This window comes from Pangasianodon hypophthalmus, chromosome 10 (genome assembly GCF_027358585.1).
Source record: "Pangasianodon hypophthalmus isolate fPanHyp1 chromosome 10, fPanHyp1.pri, whole genome shotgun sequence".
Classification (NCBI taxonomy): domain Eukaryota; kingdom Metazoa; phylum Chordata; class Actinopteri; order Siluriformes; family Pangasiidae; genus Pangasianodon; species Pangasianodon hypophthalmus.
In genome coordinates, this window is record NC_069719.1 from 27,567,713 (window position 1) to 27,595,489 (window position 27,777).

Genomic DNA, 27,777 nt, shown 5'->3' on the forward strand with positions numbered 1-27,777 from the left:
AATAGAAAATTGTAAGAATTGCTGTGGTGTAAGAGGAATAGAACAGTCTAGGGTATGCTGTTAAAGGAAAATAATCAACTTCAGGGGGGTAACAATAACTCCGTGTTTTATTCCTTATGTGTATACATGTCAGCATACTATAATATTTGACCAGTAACACAATAAACCTTACAGTGTTTCCTTCAAAAACGAAAAGCTTCTCTGGTCTCTGGTCGAGAGTAAAGCTGTGAGCAGAACAAGGTGATGTTCTTTCTCTCTTTTCTTCCTTTTTCCATGAGGCCCATGTGATAAGATCAGAGGAAGGATCAGCCATTTCTTCTTTAAGCTCTGTCTGCTCCCAGCCTCCCCCATAATTATGTGTCAAGGCCATTTTGTGATGTATTACACGCTCCTGTAATCAGACTGCAGGAGATGCCAGAGGGAGTGTTTGGAAACGGCGGCGGTGTGCGAACGCACATATGTGGCTGGTTTGTTATCTTTGCATATCGTGCATAGAAGAACCTAAAAAAGAAATACATGCTGCTTGGTAAACTCTTCTGCACTGGTATTTTTCTGAAATCTTACAGATCGAATGCATATCCAGTAGTTAAATCATCATTTGGATTAAATTTACATGTGGAGGTGGGTGATGTAATTATTACCAGAGTATCTCTGGGATTTTTGTCCAGTCTGAATCCATCATGTCAGTCATTTTTTTTTTGGACTGTGCTGACATGTGTCTGGAAATATTACACCATATTATAACTTCTATAAACTGAGCAGTAGAAATAACCCTAGCTAATATATTACTGCATTTGACTTACCTCAGAAGTCAGAGAACTATATAGTCAGTGTTATAGGTTTAACAAGCGAATATGTCTTTGTTGATTGATCTAAAGCTAATAATTGTATATACAGTATAACTCATTTAAAGATAAGAAGTGCTGCTATGTTTACTGTTGATTTGATTTGTTGATTTGATTTGTTGAACTTTCCTAGTCAGAGGTAAAGCTTATGCATTGTATCCAGTCAGAAAAAAGGGGTTTTGTGCTTTTTCTTCAGTATAAAGACACTCCTAGAAGCCAAAATTAAAATGAAGGACAATAAAATATAGAAAATGTTTAAAAGGACATGTCAGAGAAGCAAAGCCTCTTTTTTTTGAGTTACTAGCACAGGTATAGCCAACATACATCATGGTCATGTGACCTACTAATGATCAAGCACATTTTGCATGGCCACGCCCCCTACAACAAGCGCAAATAATAAGCAGTCAGTGTATATTAAAATGAGGTGTCTGTAGTGGGCATTGAATTTTTAGCGTGATGAGCACGCGTACATGGTGAAAACGCTAATCCCGTGCATATCAATCATTACAGACGTCTTTCGACGACATTACTAGACCAAAATGTGTCCAGAAATCTAATCTCACCCGAATAGTACCTAAGTCATACTGATATAATGTAAATTAGTCATCAGTGAGACTTTTTCTTCTAGCTTGTTTTTTTCCCTCCTTCTCGGCTCCATCTCAGAGCCTTTCCACGTTCAGATGCACAGACACTCAAACGACACGATCGCTCAGTCCTGTTTCTGGCGTTTAGCTGAGCCAGGGGTGAGGCCCCTCCTCGACATCCCACCTGACACTCTGCTGAATATTTCACACGCTCAGGTGTGGCCGGTTCGCACAAAATTTTTTTTCAATATTGAAGTTATAACACAACCAGAGCACAGACTCAATTCTGCTGTTGTCATAGTAATCAACCTCCCGTTCCTTCTCTCCCTCCATCCTTACTCTACCCTGCTTCTCCCCCGAGAAAAGTTTAAATGAGCCATGAAAGGACGAGGAATGAGGGACGAGAAAGAGAGAAGTGCAAGGGAATAGGATATAAAATGTATATGTGAGCATGTTTCGGTTTTGACATAAGGCCGCTTTTTTCATTGAAAGTAGAGGACGTCATTTTATTTTTTTACTCTCATGCTGCTCATAATCCTGTCTTAGAGTACAACGCGGACTCAAACTGGACAGTTGAAGAATGGAAAAACCATATCAGGTCTTTTTCCACTCTTCACCGGTGAGCCTGTGCCCACTGTAGCCTCAGATTCCTGTTCTTCACTGACAGGAGTGGAACCTGACCTGGTCTTCTCCTGTTGTAGCCCATCCTCTTCAGGATTTGACATGTTGTGTGTTCTGAGGTGCTTTTCTGCTCACCACGGTTGTAAAGAGTAGTTATTTGAGATACGTAGCCTTCCTGTCAGCTCCTCTGACCTCTCTATTTGAAAAGGTTTTTCTGCCCAAAGAACCGCCGCTCAGTGGATGTTTTTTTGTCTTTCGCACCATTCTGTGTAAACTCTACAGACAGTTGTGTGAAAATCCCAGCAGAGAAGTAATTTCTGAAATACTCAAACCAGCCTAGTCTGGCACCAGCAAAGTCACTGAGATAACACTTTTTCACCATTCTGATGTTTGATGTGCACATTAACTGGAAAACCTGGATCTGCATGATTTTATGCATTTCACTGCTGACACATGGATAATTGCATGAATGAGCAGGTGTACAGGTGTTCCTATTAAAGCGGTCGTCGAGTGTATGTGGTTTTGTGTAAGTAGGGAGGTGTCTGAATCTGATTTTTGAAAAGAAATATCACACAAAATGTAAATGAGTCACCTAATATTAGATTAAGTTTTTTTTTTAAATGAATTTATTATCTGTTGTAAAAAAAATATTGGGTTTCTAAAATATTGGCTTTGGAGGTGCTCCCTTCAAGGGTAGTAAGTAAGTAAGTAAGTGGACTGCTGTTAGACCCGTGAGGGTGCGTTTACTTTGGGTTGTGAGACTCAAAAGGAGGAATAGCTGGGCTTTGCCTCCGCCTAGTGGACGTCATGGGATTTTTCTTGTCCTCACTTTCTTAAGTGAGGGACACAGAGGACATTTTAGAGAGCACGTGAAATATACACAGTGCATAAACACAGCGACAGAGGCACTTTAGCTCTGTCTGAAAAGGGATTATGTTCAAAACACGACTTTTGCTTTCACATTTTAAGATTTATACATGAATTATTTTCTAATACAGAAAAGCTTTGAAAGAAAGTATGCAATGAATGATATCAATTTTATTGCAATAAAATCATTTTTAATTAAATAATTGCATAAAATCTTTTGTCATCTGCTCAAACATGATTAATTCTGACAGTATAATCAGTGTCTTTTTTTTCATGTTGATTATTTCAGTTCCCTTTTCATTACGACTTTGACTGAAATTTCGTTTATCTTTTTTTCTTTTTCATTTTTCTGTCAGTCTTTTCTGAAAATAACAAAAAAAAAAGAAGCTCTCTGTGTTGACAGGGAATCATCACTGCCTTCACGTTAATAACACCCTCTTTTCATGTGTGCTACTTTGTGCAATTATGCAAACCGAGTCTGATTTTACTGTCGCACCTTGAACTCTCTTCCTTTCACTTTCCTGAATTCTCACAGATCAAATAACTATCATTTCGAGACACCATGTTGTCGTCCATTATGAGACACAGCACACATCTTTGTAGCTGAATATGTTGATGTGAATTCTGTATGATTGCCTCTACTGGATCTTCAAATGATTCTTTTTTTCATCCCAGGGTTACAGCTAAGAGTCATTTCAAAAAACACAATAAAAAAAAAGTGTTTTATATACAGGGCCAGTGTCAAACAATGTTTTCTGCATTTTGAGCTTCTTTTTGTGGAAGTTAGTCCCGCCCCCAAACAGAACAGAACAGCTTAACCCCGCCCACTTTCCCACCAAACAGGAAAGAACAAGAAACATGTAGCTTTATCGGAGAGGTGTGTGGTCATTTAAGGGAAAGTGAAAGGCTTAAAGCTTTTATTCTAAAGACACATTTATTTAGCATTTATAGAAGGAGTCTCCAGTGCAAACGTCTGTAACTTTATGTTTTCTGACATCTTCAAGACAGAGGAGTGTACGCTTTGGGCTTTCTCTCTAACATGACTAGCTGCATTTTATTTATTTATTTATTTAATTTCTTTGTCATATTAACTTCAAATGAGAGAAAAAAAGAGAGTCCAGTGATGGAACTGCTATAACGTAAGTGAGAATGGGCGCTAACTTGTTTTGCGGAAGTTCCACACCATTAAATGTATTGCTAAATGGATAAAAAGTATGGTGTGTCAAGAATGCGGTATAAGTGGAATAAAACACCTCAGGACATGGTGTTATAGGAAGTAATCATTTGTGGTGCTTTCCATAATTTCCTGCATCCGCACACCCCCCAGTGTTTTATTCCATACTTTACTATTTACTATTATCTAGCTACTGTACTTTATTTATTTATTTTAAATAGTAACTGTAACTAGAGTTAAGCTGATTGGTTGATAAACTGTAAAAAATAGGTTTCTGCTTGAAGATCGTTTATGCTAGGTATACTTCAGAAAACTCTGTCTATTGATTATAGTGTCTGGTTTTTAAAACGTTACTGTAGCACAGCTGTGAATTTTCTATTCTGTAGCTTTTATAGCAGCTTCGTCTCCTAGCGAGCATGCAGATCAATAGCTAATGAAAATTTTGCTAAATATATAATAAAGCAGTTTACATGCCACACAAAGAAAATACTTTCTGTGGTGTTTTTCAAACATGAATGCATTTTAACTTTCTGCTGTGTCATACTCCTGAATTTTTGGCGAGAAATCACAACAGCTTTGCCTGCTAACTAGCATCCAGATCACTAGCTAGCAAACGTTTTGCTAAATAGTTAGTAAAGCAGTTTACATGCCACACACACACACACACACACACACACACACAACTTTGTGTGGTATTTTAAAAGCACAAAGCATTTTACCTTTCTGCTATATTATTATATTGGTGAGAATTAAATCATAGCCACTTTGCTTGCTAGCTATCATCCACCTTGCTCACTAGTGAATAGTTTTCTAAATAGTAAAGCAGTTTTTTTTTTCTTTGTGTGGTATTTTAAAATACACAAACTCTTTTACAAACACATTTAACTTCCAGCTAACTCTCCCTTTTTTTTTTTTGCCATATTTTAACTCTGCTATATTTCTCTTGGGGAGATTCATCTGGTAGCTAGCACGCAGCTCGCTAGCTAGCTTGCTAAATAAAGAAGCAGTTACATTTTCCACACAAATGATTTTTGTTCACAAGCACATTTTGATGCAAATTATATTATATATAAAAATAGTTTCCTGTTAATAGTATTTCAGAAACACTGTGCTCATATCTGTGTGTGTGTCTGAGAGAGAGAGAGAGAGAGAGAGAAGGATTTGAGCCAGGGCCGTTGCCTAAAGCAGCCTTGTCCTTGTCGTTCTCTTTATCTACCGCTGAGCGCTGAGGAGACTGACAGTTTAATGAACATCGATTGGCTTTTTAATGCCGGCTGTTTCCCTCGTTACGGGAATGAGAGGAACTTCTCAGCGCTCCTCTTGCTCCTCCAAGCGTCCGGCGTTGTTGCAGCACTCATTCTCACGTACATCTTAATCAGCAAACCTGCTCAAGTTCAGCATTAAAGTTCTTAACTGAAAGACGTGTCTAATAAGGGCCTGTCCATGAAAACTGAACTGGTTTACAAAAGTCATGTGACTGAAAACTTAATTAGGTATTGATAGCAGCTGTGTAGCTAGCTAGAGCGTAGAACAAAGATTTGAGGTGTTTTGTATGTTTGTTGCTGGCTAGATAGTGAACTAGCTTTCTTGCTTAGCTTACATACAATTAGCATAGCTAGCTACTCAGCTATTTGACAGCTCTCAGCAAAACTTGACTTATCTAAAGTGTAGGTAATGTATTGTGTTGATATAAATGACTCAAAAATTGTTATTTATAGCTAAATATGACATTGCTTAAAAAAAACGACCTAGCAACTCTATTAGCAATCATACAACTAGTTCTGTTAGCCTAAATAGCTAGAACTTAGTCAAACTTGAGTGAAACAGGTAATATACTATATTTTAGCTTTATAAATAAAAAGACTCAGTGATTAATATATTATTTATATCTACCTATGGCACAAAAAGCTGTTAGCATGTAAAACTAGCTAGCTATCTGATTGCTAGCAACTCAGTGAGATTTTGTAGCTAGATAGCTACTTAGCCATTTGCTAGAACCTAGCCTAACTTGAGTAAAGTGTAGATTTTTTTTTAAAGTAAAAGACTGAGAAATTAATATATTAATTATACCTAAATGTGACACTGTTAAAAAAAAACCTGTTAGCTAAAAAAAACAGGTTAGCAGTTCAGCTAGCTAACAGACAGCTACTCGAAGTAGCCTAGCTAGCTAGCCAGAGTTTAGCATAACTTGAGTGAATCTTGGTAATATATTTTAGTTTTAACGTAAATTGTACTATGTAGCACTGCTAAGAAAAAAAAAGCTGTTTAAAAACAGCTGTTAGCCTGAAAAACTAGCTAGCTGTCTCACTGCTAGCTTTCCATTTAACCTTTTATGTATAAAACAACTCTTTATTATTTTGTAAATAAAAATATACTATGGCATGAAACTAAATAAAATCCACAACGGTGAAAAAATATCGGTAACATTTCTATGAAGGCCATATGTACGGTGACCTACGAATATATTCATAACATGTTTCATGCATTATGCATTCTTAAGGCGTTATATACATTATTATAATTATTTATGAAAAGGCATTACAGACTGTAGCATTGTTTATAATGCTTTTTTATTGTTAAAAGAATGCATTATCAGTGGTGCTTATAACACATTATATCACCTTAATACTGTATCTTCTCATAATGAACTACGCAAAGTGGGGCTTGGTGACATAACATGCTATGAACACTACGTATAATGCATCATGATAAAGATCCGTAAAGCATTATGTACATAGCTATAAAGTGTAACAATGTGTAAAATTCCTTATGAATGTGTTATAACATGATAGGAATGTGTTCATAGTTTATTACAGATATTGCCTTTATGGAAAGTGTTACCAAAATAACATCTAGCTTTGATAATTAATATTTAAAATATATGAGTTACAGTAAAACTCTATGTCTAATAATGCTCATTCTGTAATAAAAGTGTCATTGATCATTATAAATCCTTTATAACTAATACAAAGTTATAAAGGATTATAAAGGATTATAATATATGACTAATATATAACTTTTATTTAAAAAAATAATACATGAACATTTAACATGTCATCATCGAGGGATCTAAAAATGAGAAGGAGACAAGGAATTGTTTATAACACTTTATTAGAGCGTTATGAGGCATCATTAGAGTTTATGAAATTGCTTACTAGGAACACACACACGTGCTAATGCGTATTCAGCGTTATTTTAGCACAAATGCTCAGAAATGTTCGATAGTTAACCAGGTTTTAATAATGAGCGATAGCGGCTGATGGATATATATACTGTCTATAGCGCTCGATAATTAAATAAATATTCATATTCAGGGCAAAAAGCTTTTTCAATTAAGCGTTCCATCAATACAGCCATCAATTATACGACTGAAATGTCAATTACCTCCCGTTATTTATTAAATTAGCGCTCTTCTGGAAGCGTTTCTGCAGCTCATCTGACTTTCATGAAGTGTGTTTCATTCAGGCGTGCGACTGGATTGTACGTTTTCTGTTCATTATCCACACGAGGGGAGCGACAGCTCGGTGTAAACAACACACCACCGAATGAAAGAGAAGTGGCGCTTGTACTGTTTTAAATACACAGATAAGTTTATTAATCAACAGTCTCTTTCTCTCTTTCTCTCTGTCTATATATCACATTTCTATCTATCTGTCTATCTTTGTCATGTCTTTTTCTTACTCCTTATGGCTTTCTGTCTTACTCTCTCTGTCTGTCCTCATTCATGTTTCTTTTTCCTTTTCTTCATGACTCGTCTCTCCATCTCTTTCTTTGTCTCTCTTTCTCTGTCTGTCACTCTGTCTGTTATTTTATTCTTTCCTCTAAGTCTCTCTATCTCTTTCTCTTCCTCTGTCTCCCTGTCTATCACTTTTTTTAGCCAGTATGTCATGTCTGATCATATTTTTAATGTCTCTCTTTCTTTATCTGTCTCTTTTTCTCTATCTGTATCTCTTTATCTGTGTCTCTCACTATCTCTCTTTCACTGTCTATCTCTCTTCCTTTATCTGTCTCCTCTATTTCTTTTCTCTCCACATTGTCCAGTCTTTATCTGTGTCTCTATATCTATCTCACTTTCACTATCTGTCTTTTCTTTTTTTCATCTCCTGTTCTCTACATATCTCTTTCTCTATCTATCTATCTCCCTGTCTGTCCTTTTTTTTTCATTCCCGCTATATCTTGTCTCTCAATCTCTTTTGTCTGTCACTCTTTCTCTGTCTGTCTCTCCTTCACTATCAACCTTTCTTTATTTTCTCTGTCTCCTTGTTCATCACTTTATTCTTTCCTCCATGTCTCTCTATCTCTTTCTCTGTCTCTCTCTTTCTCTATCTGTCTCTTTTTCTCTGTCTACCTGTCTGCCACTTTTTTCTTGCCTGCCATGTCATGCCTCTCCATCTCTTTGACTTTCTTTCACTCTCTGTCTCTCTTTCACTATCTGTCTTTCATTCTCTACACGTCTCCTCTATGTCTTGCCTCTCCACCTCTTTCTCTTTTTCTCTCTTTCACTCTCTGTTTCTTTCTCTTTATCTGACTCTCTGTCACTCTCTGTCTTCCTTTCTCTATCTGCCTATCTGTCACTTTTTTCTTCCCCTCTATGTTGCTGTGCTTTTCCTAAGATGGTTGTCAATATGCTGTGTGTGTGTGTGTGTGTGTGTGTGTGTGTGTGTGTGTGTGTGTGTGTGTGTGTGTGTGTGCTGTCACTCACACTGATCCCGCTGGTGTGAATGTGTCAGTGAACATCAGCTCACTGCTCAATAACACTGACGCTAAATCTCTCTGATACGCTCACTCACTTAATGCAGGCCGAGAGACTAAAGGTCACATCTCTCTCTCTCCCTTTCGCTCTCTCGCTCTCTCCTTCTTTCTCTCCCCTTGCTGTCTGTCTATATATTTCTTATTTCTATCTACTTATCTCTGTCACCTCATTCTCTTACTCCTTATATCTTTCTGTCTGTCTGACTCTGTCTAGCTCTGTTCTGTTTCGTATTTCTCCTCCTCATGTCTTGTCTCTCCATCCCCTTCTCTTTGTTTTTCAGTTTCTCTATCTTCTTTCTCCCCACTATGTCTTGCTGTCGCTGTCACTCTCCTGTCTCACTCTCTCTCTTTCTCTTTGTCTCTTGCTCTGTCACTTTTTAAATCCCTGTCTTTGTCATTTGCCTCTCCCCCTCTCTCTCTTTCTCTCTACATCTCATGCTATGTCTTTCTGTCTCAGTCATGCTTCGGTCTCACTAATAAAGAAGGGAGAAATAACTGTGTGTTGCTATTTCTCCCTTCTTTATTTTTCTGTCCGTTTCTATCTTTCTCTCATTCTGTCTCTCTGTCTCTATCTCACTCTTTCTTTATCTGTCTCAGCCTCTGACAATTCATATTTCTCTTATCTGTCTCTTTCGTTTTTCTCTTTTATCTCACTCTCTCACTCTTTGTCCCCCCTTTTTTTGTCTCTCTCTCTATCTCTGTCGCTCTCTCTTTCTGTCTCTGTCTCACTCTTTCTTTAGATGTCTCATCCTCTGACACTTCTTTTATCTACCTGTATGTCTTCTTCCTTATCTCCCTCTATGTCACTCTTTCTTCCTTCTTTGTGTTAATCTCTCTCTCTCTTTCTGTCTGTCTCACTCTTTCTTTATCAGTCTCACCATCTGTGCTTCTCTTATCTACCTGTATGTCTGACTCTTCTTGCTTATCTCCTTATCTCATTATCTTGTCACTCTTTCTCCCTTCTTTATGTTCTCTCTCTCTCTCTCTCTCTCTCTCTCTCTCTCTCTCTCTCTCTCTCTCTCTCTCTGCAGTATGTAGTCCGTAGTGAGCAGGGTGTAAAATTAGGATTGGCGCGGCCCCAGAGACGCCTGAAAAGCGACTAATCTCACATAATAACACACTGATGGCTGTGTAATTGCAGTTTGTCAGCAGTTTGTTTGCTGCACTCCTGAAGTTTTCACAGCTGCGGAGGAATAAATGAATATGTCTTTCTGCTGGATTCAGTTTATACAGAGAGAAGTGGAGTTGCTTTTTTGTTTATGTTCAATCTTGTCCGACTTTCCTGATGTTCTCTAATCAGGCTCATTCAGTCACTGACGTTAGACGTTACGAACATTTCAGCATATAGAATTGCTCTAATTTCCTTCGCACTTGTTTAATCTTAACTCCACTTTTCTGTGGAACTAAAGATGTCGGTTGATATAATCACAGGTTTATATTAATCTGCTCGTTCTAATATATTTTCGCAGGGACTTGTATGGCAGAAATGGATTTAAAAATGTGTGTAATTGTTGACATGGTGAAGTTTTCTTTTTTGCAACATTTATGGAAGGAGTCTCCAGTGTCAGCACTTTGTGACACTCACAGCTAAAGCTATAACTTTAAGGAAAAAGGAGTTTATGCGTTGTGGTTTCATCATGACGTGTCTTTCTTTAATAAAGAAAAATGGTTAGTGTTGGCAAACCGCTGTGGTATAAGAGGAATAAAACTGAAGATAAGATATAGGTGCTTGACACACCTTTAGAGTGTCAGCGTTTCGGTTAAAAGAAACTACAACTGACCAAACCGTTCACTCGTCCACAGAGGCCTCGATCCTGAGCTACGACGGCAGCATGTACATGAAGGTGGTGATGCCCACAGTGATGCACACCGAGGCCGAGGACGTGTCCCTGCGCTTCATGTCTCAGAGAGCGTACGGCCTGCTCATGGCCACCACGTCGCGCGACTCGGCCGACACCCTGCGCCTGGAGCTGGACGGCAGCCGCGTCAAACTCACCGTCAACTTAGGTATCGTATACGAGTCCCTCCTCCCTCAGGATGCACTGGCTCCTCTGTTTTTCTCTCTCTATCTGTTCTCCATCCTGTTTATTTCCCTTCACGCTCCTTCTCACTCATCTATATACAAGACGTGTTTTTTTGTGTCTATGCATGGATGACGAGATTACAATTAAATGCATTCGATTTGATATTTGATACAAGAATTTGATGTACATGTTTTTTTTTTCTTACATTTTCACAAATCTAACTCTAACATGAACTACTAATTAACATAATTAACATTTCGGTCCATCATTTGAACTTTTTTAACCTTTTCATGGTTGTGGAAAAAAAAAGACATCGAGAGAGTCACACCACTAGTTAAGACGAACATACATTTTATATTTTATAACTTACACATTTTTTCTTATTTTTTTTTTTTTACAATCCTACGTTATATTCTATATCTGTTTAAGTGCTGTGACTTTCTAATGATCAACCTAACACTTTCCAAATTAATTCTTCTCACAAGTCTCTGTCTCCATCAGATTTTAGTTCTATTTTTCTGGTTGTTGTTTTTTTTTTCTTATTCTTTAAATCATTTCTATTTCTCAGATACACATTCTCCATGCTTTGTCAAAAGATGGTATTCACCCCTTCAAAGGCCTTTAGCCTGCGGCCCGGTCGGCAAACAGCCCGATAACAGAGCGCTCGGCTGGACCTGCAGCTGGTAGCACGTCACCATCCTCGACTTTTACCACTTTGACTCTTGATTTTTCTTATTCATTTATCTTATCTTAGCAAGCCATGATTAGTAGAAAAAATCCTCAGGAATTTTAGTGTGAGCAGAAGCACCATCAAGACAGTGATTAGTGATTAGGAAATCAAAATTATATACTATAATATGCATTATATAATTAAAACGCGCAATCTGCGATCCTAAATTTATCTGTTGAATACTGCATATAGTTAATGAACTCAAAAAAATGTTTCTTATTGTAGCTTATGCATCTTATGCATCACTTTCACTTTAAGTGCTTTAAAAAAAGAGTAATAAATTTTACGTTTGCAATTATTTCATAAATTAGACGTGTTTTTCCCCGTATCGTAGTGCGTAGCTGGAGTAGGAGGTACAGTGGCCACTGCATGGTGCTGGTGCTAATTGGATCGAGGCTGTTTGCTCCCACTTTTCTGTTGCGGTTGACGACACATGAACGATCCAGCCACATGGAGCCCCGCCCAGATCACATGACACTGATAATCATGGCATAAGCAAAGAGATTATGTGTGTTAATGGTGAGGGGGGAACAAACTCCCCCGTCGCCATCTTCGTTCGAAATATCAGACGGGATTTTAATATGCTGTTTAGTCAACAAATGGGTGTGGGGGAAGGGTTGAAATTTCAGGCAAAAAGAAAGAAGAAAAACGAAAGAAAAAGAAAGAAAGAAAAAGATCTGGGTCAGTGAATCTATGTGGTTGGTAAAATATAAGCGGCCATTTTACGAATATAGTATTCACTCAGCTTTCAGCTTGTACTAGACACTTAAAAATGAATCAGTTTCATCCAGTTGATGTATTGCTGTGGTAAATAAAAAAAAAAAGCATACAGATACAATTATGCAATTATGATTCTATTTCAAAACAATGACTCAAATATTTTTTGCTATAAATTATATATATATATATATATATATATATATATATATATATATATATATATATATATATATATATGTATGCCTGATCTGATGAAATGTATAAAGCATACACATACTACATCAAGCACAAACAATTCCATACGCATAACTAACGAGGGTAAAACTGCGTGTGTAAAATGGCCGCCACTCTGCATGTGGACGTCCCCGGAAGGGTGGAATTCTTGTTTTTGGATGTCTGCAGCTGTAACCTTGAAGGATGCAATTTCATCTGTCATTTATTCTTCCCCATCTAGACTGTATCAGGATTAACTGTAACTCCAGTAAGTTAACACTCAAGTTTCATTTTGTTTCTAATGACTGTTGTATGTACTGCGTCTCTTGCTTTCCTTTTCTTTAGCGGTCGGATGATGAATCCAAACTCTCTGATATTAATGCACAGTAACTGGTGGTGACTTAATAATTAATTATTAATCAGTAACACTTTATTCAAAGGGAGGTGTTCATAGGGCTATATGGCACCTGCATAAGCCCTTTGTGATAACAGACATACAGCTACGTAAATGTTTATGAAGGCTTGTTTCATAAAGACTGCCTTTTTCAACTTTGATGTCAAGCTGATATAAGCATAAACTGACATAAGGTTGTGTTATAACACTTTTCTTTTCTTATGACAACTGACAACAAACTTACTTTATTTAAGGTTTAGAGAAGCAACTGTATTATAACCTTCACTATGTCACTGTGTTATAAAGCAGGTTTTAATGTCGAGCTATAATTTATCCCCAAGCTATAAACAAGCTATAACCATTATATAAACCATGACATGACTAATTAAAGGTCAGCGTTTCATCACACTGCAATTACATATTTAAACTTCATAAAAAATATTCTAAGCAGAAATAAGAAACTCATTTTATTAAAGGTTCAGATAAAGCAACTGTTATTAAAGCATGTTGTTATAACCTTCACTATGTCACCACAGGGTTACAAAGCAGGTTTTTTAGCAGGTCGAGCTATAATTTACCACCAAGCTGTAAAGTAGCTATAACCATTGTGATTGACATAATATATCATGACGTTAAAACCTTATAAGCAGAAATAAGCAACTCACTTTATTTAAAAGTCAGAGAAACAACTGTTATTGCAGTGTAATTGTTCTTATAAACTTCACTATGTCACAGTGTAATAAAGCAGGTTTTAATGTCATGTTATAACCATTATACAACTGGGCATTACATGGCATGTCATGACATTAAAACCTTATAACCAGAAATAAGAAACCTGCTTTCTTTAAGGTTCAGAGAAACAACTGTTTTATTACAGCGTAATTATTGTTATAACCCTCACTATGCCACCTATATCACAGTGTTATAAAGCAGGTTTAAGCTATAATTTACCAACAAGTTATTATGATTATATGATTCTCTAACGTATATGACATTCTAATGTAGGTCCAAAAACAGACAGTCATAACAAAATCTTATGTCAACTTGACCCAGGTGTTACCTCAACTTGATATCAAAACTGAAGAAATGGAATAAGCCTTTCTAAATGTGTTTGTTGTTTTCTTGTTGTCAGTTGTCATGAAAGGCTTACATAGGTGTTATATAGCCCTTACGAACACTGCCAAGTAAACAAGTGTTACTCATTAATCTTAATAATGAATGTTGTATACAAAGTATTTTCTTGTTGTACCGATAATTCAGTATATTATGATACTTAAATAATTGCTAAGGAAGACATTTTTAATAAGTGCATGCAAATTAATTTAGCATATGTATATATGTATATTCTTCTGCATGCTGAAATACTTCTAAAGTATATAATATCTAATTCTAATATCTGTGTTAAGGCATAAAATGGATATATGTTTAAAGTAAGATTATGAAGTCACCACTTGTCTTTTAATTCCTCTTGTAATTAGAGGTTTCTTTATTTTATGGGACACACAGACTTTTATTTTAGGTTTAGCTCTTAAGCTAATGTTATATTACATAATAACATTATATTTGGCTTTGTTACTGGAACTTGAACACCGATAAAGCGAGTTAGCACACATTTTCAGCTAGGCCAATTTTTATTTAGATTCAAACAGATCACTTTTTAGCAGTAAATTAATCTTCTTCCTTTTCAATTTTTTATTTTGGTTCAGAATTTATTTCAGTAGCAGACCCCGGGTGCATAAAGCCCACTATCTGTACTGTACTGTATGTGTGGATTCATTCACGTGTCCTTTATAAGTCATTATAACTACCTAAATCCGCAGCTTTTACTCATGAACAGGTTTTGGATACCCTCACTGAATTTTTTAAAAAAATAATAAATAATAATAAAAAAGAGTTTTATTTGCATAGAGCAAGTTTCTGTGAACTTGAATTTAGAAATCCATGAATTGATTTTTTTCAGTTGGGAATGTAAATAGTTTCATACTTTGTGTATTCATAACTCATTATAACTGTGCTTATTATTCTTTGTAATTTATTAATGACTAATTGTAAGCATTTTATAAACACTAATAATGTCTTATAAAGCTTTTTATAGCTCTAAAGTTCTTTATATCATGCAGCGCTGTTGAATTCTGGATTGTGATTAGTCAGAAGGTATTGATTAGTTTTCTATAACAGCAGCTCTGACGGTAGATCTGGTTTGTATTAATGCGCTTGTTCGTTTCTATAGTAACGGCTCATTCACAGGGACTTCTCCAGCGGACGCTCCACATGAACGTGTTAAAAACATGTAATCATTGATATGGTGAAGTTTTCTGTAAGGAAACATGTATTTAACATTTATGGAAGGAGTCAGATGTAGTCAGATGTACGTACTTACACAAGGACTTTTAGTCAGGGACTTTTAGTCAGGGACTTTTAGTCAGGGACTTTTAGTAGCTATAAATGGATAAAAAGTCTGATGTGTCATTCAGTAATATGAAAATTGCAAGTTGCTGTGGTGTGGGAGGAATAAAACACACCGGGATCACTTTGGGTGGTAAGAGTAACTCATGGATATAATCGTGGATTATTTTCCTATAACAGCATGACACATCATCTTTTAGTGTTTTATTCCCTACATAAACAATTCATTGATAACTTATAATCATGTTGTAAATATCACTATTTATTATAATGCCATTATAGCTAATAATGACTTGTGCATAATTATAAAGCAATGGTAATATTTATTAACAGTTTATTAACATAACGAACAGTGATAATGTTACAACATGATTGTAAGTTATCAAGTAAATTACTAAAGCTTAATGAGGCATTATTAGAGATTTTTATATTCATTTATTAAAATGCTTACAAGAATTATTACCAAGAATAATAAGTAGAGTTATAATGATCTATGAATCCAGGCTTTGTGGAAATTGTTGCTAGTTCTTCTATGTCTTATTCTAGACTATGAAATTACATTAAAATACACTTATGTCTTAGTTTAGTATTTAATCAGGATGAATTTATTTAAAGGATGTAAGAGAGAACATGTGCAGCAGTTTGTACTAATCTGTAAAGAAGCTTGTATGACTTATGGAAATTCGTATCAGTGTAATTGGAGTGCCTGAGCGAGCCACGTGTGATGTCCATAATTTGGAACTCATAGAGTGTCGACATCAATCACGTAGCGAGACGAGCGAGATATCTGGAGCCATCGCCACACTAGATTAGTCTCGTGTCCTTCAGCTCCATCACCTCATAATTTCCACCTTTCATATCGATGGAGCCGTGATAAACTTGCTTTTAATTACACTAATTAGTCCTTCCCGTCTCCACACCCAGCTGTCCTCCACGCTTACACACTCTCACTGCAGGATGTACAACTAATCCCCTCAAACACGGGCATCTTAAGTTATGTTCGACTTCTCTGTAGAGATAATTTATTCAGTTATTTATTTTGTGGCATCGTTCATACCAAGAAGAGCTTCAGATTCCTTCACAGGGAAAGATAAGTAGAAAATAATGCTAAAAGAATGTCCATAAAACAGTGCTTTGACTAAAATGCAGTATTAAAGATTAAGTTTCTAAAAATGAATTAAAAAATAGTAGAGCATTTATGTTCAAAAATTATTGCAAAAAACACAGAAAGTTATATACATATATATATATATATATAATAGAGGTTCTAACTAAAAACAGAAATGTTTATGAAAATTATTTTAAAAATTTGAAATAAAATATCAAATAAAAATAAATAAAGGATCATTAATAAAAATTAAATGAAGATCAAATTTCAAAGCAAGTTCTTTAAACTACTGAAAAGAAATAAAGTAAAGTTCATTGACTTAACGGTAACAGAAATGATATATAAAATACAATATTAAGCATGTTAAATTAAATGATGCATTAATTAAAATAATAAAAGATGCATTAATTAAAAGGCAACAAAATGAAATAAAAGAACATGTTAATAAAAGAACAATGTTAATTCAACTACTTAAAAGATAATAGAGTAGTGCACTAATTATAACGTAGTAGCAATAGAAAAAAAGGATTTTCATTACAAAAGGAAGTTCATAAAAATAAAAATGTATTATTTACAAATATAGGTTAGAAAAAAGAAAGAAAATAGGAAACAAATGTAAAGAGTTTTAAAAATGAAAGAGTGCATTAACTAATAGAAATAACACACACACACAGATTTAAACAGACTTAAATAAAATTAGTAAAATAAAAAATAAAAGAGTAAAGCAGTAGTACATATATATATATATATATATATATATATATATATATATATATCATATTGGTATGACATGACTACCAACTGCTACACCATTAAGGGTCTTAAAAACAGAACCAGAAGTTTATATAAGCTGTCTGGCGCATGTGGGCTATTTCAGAGATCTAAGTGACAAGTATGATTATGCTTCCAGAACATACATCTGCTTTTTGCTGGGATCTAATTTGTCACCATGGGTTACTTTTCACACCATCAATCATTTCTGATTTAATAAGAGCTCGCAGTGACCATCACTCCTGCCGAGTCAGTCATTATAACAGCACTGTGAACTTAAATGAACAAATGAAACTTAAAAAGAACATCATGGAACTTAAAAAAAAAAAAGCTTTGAATTTTGCTGAAACAAAGAACTGATTGACCTCAAGTTGTGACTTTTTTTTCTTGGCCTTCTGCTAACTGCTTAGCAACAGTTGCTTTCTCAAATCAAGTTGGTCAGGTTTTCAGCACGCTAATATTTCCCTTGGACATATTATGAAGCTTGTTGAACTTTCTACAACACTCTCTACAGCTAAATGTTTCTGCAGTGTTGTAGGAACATTTATAAACTTTACGTTTGTTAAAAACTGTCTTTAATTTTTAATAACTCAGATCAAATTTGTTATGAAGCTCCTACTTGTAATTACGACTTAAAGACCTTTAATCTGCAACTTTTAGGTCATAAACCTGGATTTAAACTATAATGTATGAGCAAGAAAAAGTTGCAAACCTTCACAGTAGAAACATAGCTAGCATGCAGAAAGCTAGCTAGCTAACTCACCTTTGCTGTACTACTCAAAGAGAAATGGGCTAATGGTGCTAACATAAAGCCAATATTTTGCTTGTTCAGCTAAAACTAATGTCTTTTTCAGCTATCAGCTGATGGAGCTAATTTACTAAAATCTCAAATAACGCATCATGGGAATAAATTGTGTGCACAAAAAGTGAATGTCTTGGTGATTTACAAAAAGTGTAATTGTGTGAATTACATCACACAGCAATATCTAAATAAGGTTTTTGCATGTGCTATTAGTTCTTAATAGATTTGGCTATTTAGAACGGCTCTCAAACAGACTTCTGGAAGAGTCAAACCGAAACTACTGTACCTATTAGATGCAAGCTACAAGATGTTGTTGAAAGACTGTTCAAAATACACAAAATAGTGTGTGAATGTGCACATGTCTTGTTCGTAAGTTACATGTGAATGAACACTTTTACACAGGTCTTCCAACCAATGATTTTGGTCATCATTTTAAGAAATCGTTTGATCGGTTTAAGATACTGAGGCATAATCTTGATAAACCTTCTTATTATCGTTTAATGATGTTCAGTATCTGCCTGAGCCCCTAGCCTGATCTGGTATGTCTTGTGATAATGGCTTCCAGAAGAGTTTCAAAAGCTTGAATAAGATAACAAGAGTTATCAAGTGTGGGCGGGGCTTGAGATTGATCAGTTGCATTGTGCACTGTTTAACCAAGTGCTCAAAATTGTAACTGATGCATGTGCATTAGTTTTTGGCTATAATGCAAGGTTAGTAATTAGCCTCACTGTCAGCTATCTTATCTTTTTGGACTGAATTGGGTAGCTGCACCATCGCCAGGTTCACAGCATAGAAATAATTATTTAGTTACCCATTTTGTTGCTACATAGAAGTTTTTCTGTCTTCATATATTCATCCCTCTCACATAAGGAAATGCTGGCTGAAAGTAGCCTTAGTGTTAGTCTCTTGGCCAACCCCTTGAAGGGTTTAAAATTGTATGAAGGTCTTGCTCAAGGGCTTAACATTTCTCTATGGCAATGCAAAGGCGATATATGTCTGCAGCTCTAGGACTTGAACTCACGTGCTTCAGTCAAGGGAATATCTATCTAACCCACTAAACTACTGCTCTTCTCTTTGATCATGGTTTATATATATTGAAGAAATGTTGTAGAAATATTCAGTGAAGTGTATTCTGATGACACATCCTGTCTGAGTGAACAGGTACGTAACTAAAAAGTAACCTTGACATGGGTCACATTTGGGACACCGTTTAATCTCAGGATACTTCATTAAAAACTAGACTACTGTTTACTGCGGTCAGGCTCAGCCCAAAATGGTGATGTTCAGCCATCTTGTTTGCTCACCAATTGTTAGATTAAGAGTGGAGGTCAGATGCAATGCCAGCTGAGTGACATTCATTCATAGACACTTGGAATGGACAACAAGAATCTTACATTTATATATTTTTGAACTAATTCTCATGTGGAGCACCAGTTTGTTCCGCCTTGTTTGTCGAAGCTGTCATAAAATAATAAAATTACCTACACTGAGAAAGATACGTGTAATACTGCCTTCAGATTTGGCCATAATCAGGTACTTTGGTGGGATTTATCTTGAGAGTGTGCAAATGCTACTCCAAAACCGTGCCTATCTATGAAGCCACTTATTGCACCTCCTGAATTTTGGGTGTGTTGGAGTACAGTTAGATCACCAGGAGCTGTATAACTACCAATTTTCGGACAGCTTCTAGACTGTTCCGTTTGGATACATTAGGTTGAATTTACAATTAAATGGCTCGAAAATGGAACACACCTTCATGTATAATCCCAATGCACATATAGACATCCCATAAACTTGAGTCAATAACAAGCGTCATTAAGCTCATGCATGTAGAATAGAGTATAGAGTAAGAGTACATTTTGTGATACGGAATTAAGAATAATTCATGAACATTCTCATTAGAAGCTTCAATTAATTTATCTTGTACTATAAAAGGAAAATAAATAGGAGTGGGTGGTATATCAAACCTCTTAATGAGTAAAAGCTATTTACTTTGTTGAGGTAGATTTTCCCGTTCCTGCAACTTGTTTCTTTGTTTAGAAATACTACATACTGTTCAGTCAAATGTTTCTTTTCTCTTTTTTTGCAACAAGAATACATTCTGAATCAAACTTCTGCTTTCTATTAGAATTATTCCATCATTTTCTCATGTTTAAACCACAAATATCACAGATATAGTAGAATTAACAGTAATGCTTTTTATATCTATCTGGCAGAGTTGTGTAGATTAAGAATAAATTACAGCTTTTTTTCCAAAGGGATAGAAAGCAAAGGTTTGATTGAGAGTGCTTGATTAAGAATGGCATTAACTTTTCATGACCGTCATTCTCAGGCAAGGGACCAGAGACACTGTATGCTGGACAAAAACTCAATGACAATGAGTGGCATACGGTGCGGGTGATCCGGCGCGGTAAAACCTACAAGCTCACAGTTGACGATGACGTAGCTGAAGGTACTTCCCTTGGTTTTGAATCTGAAAGACGAGATTTCCTCAACTATAAAGCATAGCACCTCAGGTTGCTTTCTTGTTAAGATTGATAGCAGTAATAACAGAATTCACAAAATGGTGCTGGATTGGGTCAGCGAGGAAGTGGGAAAGTATTAAGAAAATTCTGTGGCTTCTGAACCCAATTAAGATAAAATGCGCTGAATATTGATGGAACAAGCCACGCTCTCAGATCAGGGTTTTTCTCTTCAGGGTTAGTAAGAACTCCTGTGCATGGTGGGTTCTTTTCAAGAGTAAAATACCTAAACTACCTCAAGGGTTTAGACAATAATTTGTGTCCTGTGTTCCAATACTGTTTTTGACGTGTCTTTATCGACTTCCCTTCATGACTCAGAGGTGTGACGGCTTTAACACGGCCATCACTCATGGTACAGTTCATTGTACAATTCATTTAGAGAATAAAAAGTAAAGCATACTCGCAATACTTCGCCGCATTTTTCAGGTTTTTAGGTCTACATAGCGAGGTGGGATAATGTCATTATTAACAGAGTATCTCCAGGATTTTAGTCCCTTCCAAAAACATTCCATCATATCCTGTCGGAAGAAAAAGAGATACGTTTTATTCAGTATAAAACACTCCTGGAAGCACTCTCTCTTTTCTATCATCTTGCACTAACACCAAAATAAAAATCAATTCTAAGTTTAAAAAGCCAAACAGTATAGACAGTGTTTAAAAGGAACCATTTGTAGTAGGGTTTTAGACAGTACCTTTCCCCATGGGTAAAAACAAAAGAACACTTAAAGGGGTTTTTGTTTTCTTTTCTCTATGTGTTCACTGACAGTCCTCTCAAAGGTCCAGGAATCTGTATTCCTAATAAATAAAACCATAATGTATGTACCTGACTGCATTCTAACATGTCTTTGCATTCATTTATTCATTTATTCATTCATTTATTCATTTATTCATTTATCTGCAGTAAGCTTTTTTTCTTGTTAGGGTTGTGGCGGGCCCGGGAATGAGCATGTCCCGGGAACACTGGGTGATTAATTTCTAGCTAACTAGCTAGTGTTATGATTAGCTGGTTCCCTAAAAACTTAGCACAATAATGTTTGAAAGTGTCAAGTGTAAATGGACTATGATCTTAGTCTAGGCCTATGGTCCTATGTACATTTGTATTGGTCCTATATACATTTATAACCATCCACTGTTATAAATATAACTAAGAATGAGTCATCTATATTTTGAAAAGGCATCAGATTGCAGTCCTTCTGGGTAAGTTTAGTCATGTTGCCTTTATCACTTCGACTTTCAGCAAAATGCCCTGGCGCTGCTATTATGATGAGTATTGCGAAGATAATGGGGAATTTCCCAAAGCGAAGTCAATGAGGGCGATTTGGAAAACAGTATTGGAATGCAGCCATAGAGTGTGCAACCTTAAAAAAATACTTGAGCTGCAGTGTGAAGTCAGTGGAAGGAAGAGTATAGCTGCCTTTTTTTCTTTCTTCCCCTCTTGTCCCAACCTGCTTGGGTTGCAGGTCAGATGGTGGGCGACCATACTCGCCTGGAGTTCCACAACATCGAGACGGGTGTGATGACCGAGCGCCGCTTTGTCTCGCACATCCCGTCCAGTTTCATCGGCCATTTGCAGAGCCTCAGGTTCAACGGCCTGCTCTACATCGACCTGTGCAAGAACGGCGACATCGACTACTGTGAGCTGAACGCACGCTTCGGCATGCGCTCCATCATTGCCGACCCAGTGACCTTCAAAGCCAAGAGCAGCTACCTGAGCCTGGCCACGCTGCAGGCCTACACCTCCATGCACCTGTTCTTCCAGTTTAAGACCACTTCAGCGGACGGCATCATCCTGTTCAACAGCGGCGACGGGAGCGACTTTATCGCTGTGGAGCTGGTGAAAGGGTAAGACGCAAACTGAAGATTGGATGGACTACAGTGACATGCAAAAGATATTTGTATTAATGAGGGTTTATGACCAAGGCTAGGATAGCATTACTCAACTGTTACTTTGATTTATAGCCACGGGATTTGGTGCCAGACCACAAAAAATAGTGTCCACATTTTTTGGGGCAATAAGAATCGATAGTTATCACCAAAAATCACGCAGATGGAATGTAGCAAACGTTTGATTTTGCTGATCAGTATGATGATGCTGATCAATAACTCAAATGGTTGATGGGTTGATTTTTATTTTTAAGTGCACATACTTGATACTTGCAAGCTTTGAAAGGGAAACTTACGTAAAATGTTATGCTACCCCAGAGGGATAAACTGAGGGGGGTGCTACATTTAATCTGTACAACATAAAATGTAAGAACTACACTTTCAGAAAAAAGGTTTGTCAGTGGATGTTTCCTTAATGGTTTTGTCAGTGGGAACTTTTTCAGCAGGAACCATGGAACCATTATTTAGATGGATAGCAGGTTGATTTTTCTAAAGAGGTTCTACTTAGAACCTTTCCAAAAATAGAAATTATATTTTCCCAGAGGGATAAACTGAAGAACGCTTTAGGGTGCTACATTTAATCTGTACAACTTAAATTTGAAGAGCAGCACTCTTGAAAAAAGTGGTTTGTCAGTGGATACCTTGGATGATTTGTGGTTGTAGCTTTCAATATATTTGGAACCTTCTCCGAAAGGGAAACCCTCTGTTATAGGGTTCTAAAACTTTCTACATTGTCAGTGGGAAACATGGTTAATGCTTCTGGCTTTCTAAAGAAGTTTCATTTGTACCTTTTTTCTGAAATGTGAACCCTCTGTTGTAGGATTGTAAAGAGTACCTTAAAAGGTTACCCCAAACAATCAGACGAAAAGATTGCTGGGCTGCAATTTGTTAGAAATAAATCCAGATTCTTAAGAGCCCAAAAATGTGCAGTATGGTATCCTGCAAGATCCTGATTTAGGCCAGCTATCATTCTTCCCTAATATCCAGCCCCTTTGACATATAATTCACAAACATATTGTATACTACATAAAAATAAGTACCAACGTTGGTTAGTAACCCCTAAACGCTGGAATAGTGTTCCTGAGAACATTAAGAATGCTTTATAGCGTTGTGTTAAAACCTTACTTGTTTTACTCTTCATAGTTCTTGAGTTTTTTATGTTAAAAATGCTGTGTAAATTATTATTATTATTATTATTATTATTATTATTATTAATTGCCAAAGCCTTGAACCATTTTTTGTTGGTTAAACATGTCATCTATAGTTGTTTTGCAGTCCTATGCTTTTCATAGTATATTTTGTTTAAAGCTTAAGCTGTTGATACAGATGGCATATAGTTGTTCTCTCTTTTCCCTCTCAGTTACATCCATTACGTGTTTGACCTCGGTAACGGCCCGAACCTCATTAAAGGCAACAGTGACCGAGCTCTGCATGACAACCAGTGGCACCATGTGGTCATCACCAGAGACAACAGCAATCTGCATACCCTCAAAGTCGATGCCAAAGTTGTCAGTCAAGTGGTTAATGGTGCCAAGAACCTGGACCTAAAAGGTACATGAGCTGAACCCAATAAATTAATGCAAAATTTTACTCATTTAAAACATAACTTTAAAATCATAAATCATTAAAAACTGTTTTTCTTCATATGACACTGAATTTACAGTATTTGAATATATTTTACATTTTTTTTTAAATCTTTTATTTCATATTGTATTATATTTGACAGCAGAGCAAAAAACGTGACCTGCATTTTCTATCCCTGAATTTTTTTTCTGGCTTAAAGGCAAGTGCTTGTGTTTAAAATCGGTGGTCTAGTCTCTATTGTCCCAGCCTCTTATACTCAAGACAAATCTGCATACAGGTGATCTGTATAATCTGAATAGGGAGACTAGAAAATCAGCTTTAGTGCGCGCATAACCCGATTCTGAATACGAGGAAATTTCCTTGCTACTCAGCTTTAGTGAGTGCATAACCCAACTCTGAATATGGCCAGTGGTGTTACTTAAACACTTCAAAAGCTAACTATCTTTAAAGAGTAATAACATAGTGTATTAGTTTTGGTGTCCCAAACAATGGACTTTTGGACAAGACAAGCGATGTCGTGAGTTGTATCGACGAATCTGTTTACTTTTTTCTCAGGTGATCTTTTCATTGCTGGTTTGGGGCCCAACATGTACAACAGCCTGCCCAAACTGGTAGCCTCGAGGGAGGGCTTTAAAGGTTGCCTGGCATCGGTGGACCTGAACGGCCGTCTGCCGGACCTGATAAACGACGCTCTGTTCCGCAGCGGGCAGATTGAGCGTGGATGCGAAGGTACTCCCTCTTACAACTCGAGCTCAAGCAGCCCATTCTTCCTCATGAATGCTAACAGTAGCTCCATTAGCATTTCACTGAGCCATCAGTCCATCCTACTGACCCTGCTCATCACCTCTCTCACCTGTTAGACCCAGTGGCTCGCATAAATACTGCACTTTTATAGGCCACATTGGTCTTACAGTCAGCCAAGCCCCGGTTTTTCACCCTAATGAAATAATCCTTACTAATCTATGATTGTATTATGACAAGGTCTGTGTATGTTTTGTTTTTTGTTTCGAAATGAAAAAAAAATTGTAAACGACATGTTTTTGGCTCGTATTTCTCCTTCGCTTGTTTTTCATCATTTCACATTCAATTTTGGGATAAAATTCCTAGAAGATCTTGAATGACTGTGTAGCCGCTAGCACTGGTGTTACTCCCTGATGTGCTGCTAATATGCATCACTCCATGCTTTTTAAAAATAGCAAAATGGTTTTCCAGGTGCTGCAATTTAAAAACATTTTAATCACCCAAAAATTTGCTTCTGCCCAGGTGCATCCCATTTTTTTCATCTTTTATGAAAAAAACTTCCAGGTCGACTCTGTTCACACTGAAGTGTACCACACTGGTGGTTTTTTTTTTTTTCATATTTGGATTCATGAATAATTGATATCTAGACTTGGTGTGGTGAATAAAGTAGAAACAATTAAAAAGAGTCAATACTTAAAAATAATTTTATGAAATTTTATTTTTTAAAAAATCCTATTTTAGTGTGTGCCAAGAAAAACAAAAATAAAATAGAGAGCAGTTTCCTAGTTTTCTCCATTTTCATTCCGAAATAAAAGACAAATGAACGCAGAAGCGACGTACACAGACCTTACGAGAACGTCTCACGCTTTAGAGTATTTTGGGGCATGATTGAGCTCATATGTGCTTAACTGCTTTTCATTTTAGAACAGAATATTACACGAGGTGAACAATTAAATTTACAAAACAATCATCATTTTCCATTTTTAGATCCAAGGTGTTTACATGTATAGGGTGCTGTGAAAATATTATTCACTTTCTATGAAGCCTGTGTTTATAAATCATCATAACTGAGCTTATAATTCATCGTAAGTGGATACTGATTTTTTTTTTGTGAATATTTCATAAACTTGAATAATGCCTCACATATCTCTAATAATGTGCTTGATAAATTAACATCAAGTTGTTACGAGGATGGTTTTAATGATTTATGAATATGGGCCTCATACAAAGTGATAATCTTGATTGCTTTGAATTAAAAAAATATATATATATATAATATATTATAGAATAACATGCGCAAAAACACCAGCATTTTCTATTTTTAACTCCTGAAGATGTTTACATGTAAAGGGTGCTGTGACGATATTTTTTTAGTTCTAGTTTAGTAAAAGTTTTATGCTTTTTTGTATCTGGGACACAGAAAAGTGCTAAGTGGAAAGATTCAGAAACAGGAGGTTGGTTTTTGATTTCTAATCATTCTAAACTGCATAGTGTGTGATAATTTCTTTCATGGCCTTTCAGATAATATTAATTAGTTAACATACCACAGAATTTAGTCCTGTAGACTGCCATCCACGAAATATATCAACAGTTTCTGGTAGATGATGGTTAGTTTATGGTTAGTAGATCATCTATATCCACTCAGTATATATCTGTAGATTATTAACTAATCAAATTAGTTCAAATTTTAATTTTAATTAATTCAAATTTTGGTCCAGTTTCGAGTAAAGAAATTAAAAATATCCGTTCAAAAGTTTGCATCTCCCTTTATGAATGTGCTACAATGTGGTATTCTCTATTATACCACATCGCTGGTGAATTCTGGATTCTGATTGGTCAGAAGTTGTTGATTCATTTTCTCAGCTCTGACTGTAGTGCAGTTCACAGGTTTATAAATTAATTAATGTATTTGTTGTAATGCATTATCAGTTATCATAGTAACAGCTCATTAACAAACTTTTGCACTCAGCTGTATTATACAGCGAATTGAACTGGCAGTTTATTAAGTGTACAAATATCTATATAGTAACTAATAAAATGACTACTTAGTGTGTGTAGCTGTAAATTGGTGCAAATCTAAAGGTTTTATTATTTCATCTAAAAATAATATCTACAATTTCGATCAAAAGATAAACTTAGCCATCGATTTGAGACGGATTATTTCAGCCTCATTCACGAAATGCCAAACATTTTTATCCACATATCATTCACTGCATATGACCTGCTTAAAAAATTATGTAAATCATTTTCTTTTCTGTAAATGCTTTCACTCTCTCTTTTTATTTGAACGTCTCATTTACCATTTCATTGCTTTTATTTGGAAATGATTTGATTTGTGTTTGACAAAAAAAATATCCATCACATGTTCATCATGTCACATTTTTCACCTCTTCACTTTTTTCAGAAAAAAAAAATAAAACACTGTCCTTCTGAATTGTTTTGTGTTTTGTTGTAACTGGACGAACTATTAATGATTTGACCGCTTAAATTCCCAGAGCTTTCATTCCTTATTTATTAATCTCGCTTTATTTACTGAATAATATAAATTAATTACTGTAATATGTAAATATGTTTTCTGATGATGAATGAATATTAATCTGGGATTTTAAGGGGTTAAAGCAAACAAAAAAAGCACAAATAAATAAACGGAGAGGTATGAGTATGGAACTGACTAGATAGTTTATTGGAAGAAATTTTATTTTTGTGATTTTATCATATTTTTATTACAATTATTTCAGCAGTCAACTGGAGGTTTTATTGAAGGAAGATATTTATTTTTAAAAAAGTACATACATATAAATGCATAAATTGCAAGCTGACATGAAATATCCTTTATTTTGTATTATTTTCTTGTATTTTCACTGTAATGATGTAAGGGTTGTGCGTTAAATCATTTTCATTTCCATTAAAAACGCACCGCTGGCAGCTTTATCCGCTCTACACACACTCTACCACCTCTGCTCTGTTGCATTTCATACGTGACAAGCGCCTTCTGTGTGCGTGTGTGTGCGTGCGTGCGTGCGTGTGTGTGTATG

The 27,777-nt window shown here is 35.9% G+C and overlaps 1 protein-coding gene across 30 annotated transcripts in view; it reads left to right on the forward strand.

The window, feature by feature from the left end:
- Positions 1–27,777, forward strand: part of nrxn3a (neurexin 3a) — a 332,397-nt gene that overhangs the window by 116,510 nt on the left and 188,110 nt on the right. For 23 of the 30 annotated variants that reach the window (XR_003403449.3, XR_003403450.3, XR_003403451.3 and 20 more), the window contains 6 exons: positions 10,647–10,850; positions 12,772–12,798; positions 20,344–20,463; positions 21,994–22,375; positions 23,778–23,968; positions 24,557–24,730. Coding sequence is in view for 27 of the 30 variants with exons in the window: in XM_053237577.1 (XP_053093552.1) it covers positions 10,647–10,850; positions 12,772–12,798; positions 20,344–20,463; positions 21,994–22,375; positions 23,778–23,968; positions 24,557–24,730 (1,098 nt within the window). In the remaining 3 variants the exon portion in view is untranslated. The remainder of the gene's footprint in view (positions 1–10,646; positions 10,851–12,771; positions 12,799–20,343; positions 20,464–21,993; positions 22,376–23,777; positions 23,969–24,556; positions 24,731–27,777) is intronic. The other 7 variants (XM_053237582.1, XM_026926099.3, XM_026926101.3 and 4 more) reach the window with 1 other exon arrangement.